The sequence below is a fragment of the Gossypium arboreum genome, chromosome 8 (assembly GCF_025698485.1).
Source record: "Gossypium arboreum isolate Shixiya-1 chromosome 8, ASM2569848v2, whole genome shotgun sequence".
NCBI classification, from domain to species: Eukaryota; Viridiplantae; Streptophyta; class Magnoliopsida; order Malvales; family Malvaceae; genus Gossypium; species Gossypium arboreum.
In genome coordinates this window covers 41,749,324-41,754,510 of record NC_069077.1, presented here as the reverse complement: position 1 = coordinate 41,754,510, position 5,187 = coordinate 41,749,324, and the positions used below count along the sequence as shown (strand labels likewise).

General features: G+C 31.6%; 1 protein-coding gene across 1 annotated transcript; it reads right to left on the bottom strand.

Moving 5' to 3' along the window:
* Positions 1 to 2,110: 2,110 nt before the first annotated feature.
* LOC108468171 (putative glucose-6-phosphate 1-epimerase) lies at positions 2,111 to 4,318 on the bottom strand. The gene is made up of 7 exons (XM_017769046.2): positions 3,655 to 4,318; positions 3,524 to 3,580; positions 3,277 to 3,440; positions 3,043 to 3,177; positions 2,836 to 2,938; positions 2,673 to 2,772; positions 2,111 to 2,537 (listed from the first exon to the last, which is right to left on the bottom strand). The coding sequence occupies exons 1-7, from the start codon at positions 3,820 to 3,822 to the stop codon at positions 2,368 to 2,370; spliced, it is 897 nt and encodes a 298-aa protein (XP_017624535.1). The 5' UTR covers positions 3,823 to 4,318; the 3' UTR covers positions 2,111 to 2,367.
* Positions 4,319 to 5,187: the final 869 nt, after the last annotated feature.

Genomic DNA, 5,187 nt, shown 5'->3' with positions numbered 1-5,187 from the left:
CTAAGTTCACACTGGGACTAGTACCATATTCAAATCATTTCAATCCCTGTAATGCAATCATTTACATATCATTTGTCAATATAAACATTTCATTTCCATTGAATACATCATATTTATTTATGATAACCATATTATTCATACTTTATGATTCAGTCCTTCAGATGCCAAAATTAACAAAATTACGTTTAACGTAAACAAATTGACATTGTAACATAATTCAAACATAGAATAAAACAATACTATAAATTCTATATGAACTTATCTGACAAAACAACAAACAATTTAATCATTAAGGGCCAATCAACAGTTTTGCTTTTTTCCCTAATTATTGTTAATTTGGTTCTAAGTCTCGATCTAAACAACAATTCAGTTTAATTTATTAATTCTAATAATCTTATATTATCCTATCATATACATATGTTAGTTCAATTTCACTTTTCAAATGTTACCTAAAATTCTTCATTTTATTCAATTTAGTCCTTAAAATCGAAATTTTCATAACTTTCGAATTTGAGTATGAATTTTAAAACCGATCTCAATTACATCCTTCTAAAACCCTCTATTATCTATAATTATTGAAATTTAACATCAATTTCAAAATTTATGCACTTTAGCCCTTATGTACAAAAATTAACAATTAAACTTTAAAAACTAGTCCTTTTTCACTTCTAAGATTAAAATCTAACAAATTAACACCAATTTCATCAAGTATTCAACAGCGAAAACTTTTGAAAACCTTAACAGTTTTATAAATTAATATATGAGCTAGTTAAATCAAGCTCACATAACCTCAAAAACATAAATTACAAAAAAAAAAAACTAAATTGACATACCATGCAAAAGTGCCGAATGTTTGAAGCTTTTTCAATGGCTTCCTAAGTTTCTTGATTTTGTTTTCGGTGGAAGAAAGAAAGATGAACAACAATGTTTCTTTCTTTTCACTTTTATTTACTTTAATATATATTTTATTCATTATAATATTTTAATTGAGGTTTTAATATTATTTATAATTAAAATCACACATACTGTCCATTATATTCTAAAATGGCCTAATTGCCATTATATAATTTGGTTAAATTTCTATATAAGTCCCTAATTTTTGGCCCATTATAAATCTACAATTATGAACTTTTACATTTAGTCCTTATAGCATAATTAACTATCTATTTGAGAAAATTAAAAGACCAAATTTTAATATATTTTTATACTAACTTCTTAAATATTAGTTAAAATTACATTTCCGACTCCACTAAAAAACAGGTTGTTACAAGATAAATTTATAAATTGTGATTAAATTTTTAAGAAAATATTTAGTGAACTAATCATGATAATGCAAATTTTCAAGGATTTTAATTAATATTTTCAATGTACATCAAATATTGTAAAGTAATTTTTCATCAATCACATTTCAAATAATCATATTCTAAAAAATCAGATTACATTAAAATCATAATGTAAAAAACATCAAACGCTAGCTAAGACTAAACCAACAAAAGCTATCTATATGTCTAACCTAATCCCAACCTTCTGCCTAGCTACACATTGATGGTTACATTAAATTGTTTTGATTGGTCATTTTTACTAATTCCGTTTCATATTGAATTAACTTTTTATCGTAAAAAACTGAATATCAAATATGCTTTTACTTATTATACTATTCGAATGTCCTTGTATACATTTATTTTAGGAATTCTCTTCATTTATTTTTATTAAAAATTCAGGTTATTAAAATTTTCTATTAAAATATTTGGTGCAACATAATGAATTAAATTAATAAATATGTAATAAAAAATAATATTATAACAAATCTAAATTAAAATAATTAATTATGTTAAGAATTCTTAAAAATCACCTCAGTTCTTTAATTATAATAAATTATTTAGATTAACTAATGTGATTATAAAATTAAAATACTAAATTATATTAGAATTAAAATATAAAATTAAATTCGATTTTTAAATATAAAAACTAAAATTTGAAAATAAAAGATACGTATTTGGACATTTTTCATACAAGGCTTTTATATAGAATATAAATTTTGGTTAGCAGTCGATTTCAATTCAGTTGCCGAAGGCACAAGCCCAGTGGGCCGGTAATCCACAGTCCGTAATATTGGAATAGCTTAGCTTGCAATTGATTTTTATTACGGAGAAACACTAGAACATATCTCCATTTGCAGGATTTGAGATTTTCATGACCCAATACTTGGGGTACAGTGATTATTATTTGCAGTATAAATAATTGAAGAGGAATTCAATTGACAGATACGTGTAAAGATGTGCCGTGGGGGACTTTATTTGTATTATTTGCTGTCATTTCTTTAGAAGCTGAGGCATGATATGGGATTAAAACATGATGAGCAGTGGTTCAACTTGAAGGGACAACCAAGAGCTCCAAGCGGCCTGTCCATTCCTCACCTGGTTTCAAGGTGATTGGTTTTTCAACTGCTGCTCCATTGACACAAAGCATCTCCTTATATTCTTCATCCCCAAAATCAACCATGGTTTTCGATTTCTTTTCCCATGGATTCCAAACCCCTGAACAAACAAATAAAGATTAAAACATCAGGGACAGGGTTTGCGGGTTTGGATCGACTTGAATCTGCAGTGAATTCGTCTTCAAATGCTTGGTGTTATGGTATGAAATATTGAAGAGGACAAGAGCTTAATTACCAACATCTGGAAGGCCTTGTTTCTGTATTAGAAAGGTCCGTTTTCTTTCATGATCGAAGATGGCAATGGTATCTCTAGAGCCAAGATAAATTCTGTCCACCTGCAAATCAATCAAGGTAAGCATCTACTACCTGTTTCAGGTCTGAAAAAGTGAAAGGTTTACCTCAGATTCGAATGTCAAGGCATCTCCTTGTTCTGTGAACCGTTCCCTTTGGCATAGGTTGTCAAGATAGTCAAGAGTTTCCAATCCCTCTACCCTAACTTCACTGTTTATCAGTAAAAGACAAGATATCCATTATTCATCATAAGATGAAATTGTTGGTGCAGTAATGTTGAGAGAATTCGCCATATACACCACTACATTCTTTACCTGATATCAGAGATGGAGAAATATGTGAGATAAGCAATTGAGAAACTAAAAGGCTTGTAATTGATATTCCTGATGCGTGACATCAAGCTTAGATTCCCATCTGCTGTCAAAGATACCCGAAGACGAAACTCGAAACTGGAAATGATAAAAAAAAAAAAACAACTCCATCATTATTCTACCAGTAAATTTCAATTGATGAATGCTATAAGGATCCATGGCAGATTACGACATCACCTGTTTGGCCAAATCTTCAAATCGTCTTCTGATGGCTTCAACAGCAAGTCAGTATAGGCCTTGTCACTTGGATCATTTGGATGCAATGGTGGTGGATTGTCATCAATGATCCAAATCCTGTTCCTGGCAAACCCATGTTGCTCCAGCGATCCTCGCTGACCAAACTAACAAAATTGGAACATAACCCATCAACCAGGTGCATATCAACTCTATGCGTATAAGCATGGAAATATCGAAGCATAAATACCTGTGGAAAGCATATAGGTATTCCTCCTCGCACTGCGTATGGTGGCTTGAAGATTGCCTACAGTACATGGAACCGAAAGTTCATTGACTATGGCCTGTATATATCATCTACAACTTTAGAACTGACGTTACCTTCGTACTTGCGAATAGCAACTCTTCTCCTCGGTCAGTCCGCCATGAAAGGACCTGTCCTCCGTACAAGCTGACCCTTGCTGATGCCCCTCGAGGATTCCTAAGCACAACCTGAAGGATTCCATTTCTATCTTTGGTGACTTCAACTGCTGGCCCCGATTGATTCATGGTGACAAACGCAGCAAGGACATCACAGAAGCAGATACATAGATCTCGGTCTCTCTCTCTCTCTGTTTTCTTGAGGTAAATAAAAGGCTGAATTATAACAATTAGTGAAGCAGTTACACTTGTTGTGACAAACCAAATTTTCACGTGATGTGAAACAGAAACCCCAGCTACCAATTCAACTATCTTTATTTCTCTTGGCCACTAAAGCTGCCAACAAGATAAAAATCCTAGTCTAGAAATAGAGTTCCGGATGACCAAGCTGTCTTAAACTTCAAAGAACCAACCGGCAAAGTAGTTCCAAAATGGAAACCAAATAAATGTTGAAGCGCCTGTTTATCGAACGAGAACGTTTATGGCAGAAACGGTTTTAATGAGTTGAGGAAAAAATTGTCTGCAAATGAGAGTCTGACCTTTTCGTTGAAGTAACAGAACGATTGAAGGGTCAGAGATAATTAGATAATCCTCATATGGGATAATGCTTAGGAAGGCGACTGACCAATTAGTCAAGAGAATTACGCAAAAAAAAAAAAAAAAAAAACAACAACAACAACAACAACAACAAGGAGAAACTTTTAGCTTGGGGCGGTGCTGGCTACCGCACATGATGTAAACTCTAATGTCTTAACATGCGACCTGAAATTCAACTGGATTAACGACCTGCTGAAAGTTAAATACTACAAATTAACAGAATTAAAAATGGATTTGTCAAATAATATTTCTTTTTAGGATTGTTAATTCTGGTTCTGTGTGAGTAACTACCCACTACACTTTAACATTTGGTTTTAGGAATTTCATTTAAGATTTTGGTAATTTCAAGTGGATTTCGAAGATTAGGGAAATGCTACATGTATACCAATTATACCTTTCAATTTTTATAATTTAATTTTTTGGACTATTTGAGAATGGATTTTCAACAGCAGCAACATTATGGAGAAAGATCTATTGATAAATTCAAGTTAAAAGAATTCTCGCATCAGGTCGAAGCCCGAATAATTTTTTTGGCGCTGAATGAAATTTTAATTTTTTGTAGTTTATATCTTTATAATTTTTAAAGTATTAAATTAAAATTTTATAATTTTAGGGGGGATAATGTGCAATTTTACCTTAATAATTTAAAATTATTTAAAAATTTAGAAAGCCTAAATGACATTTTTTCATTTTAGGGGGGCCGGGGCCCATGCCAGCCCCTCTAGAATTGCCTCTGCTCTCCCCAACCTTGCATGGAAGATGCTTCTAAGAAACAAAAAACAATTTTTGATCAAAAGAAAACTCGGAAAGAGTAATTTTATTTAATCAAATAATCATGGCTGCCCAAGCCAGTCGAGACTCTAAAAAACTTAAAATAATCTAAAAACACTCTAAAAT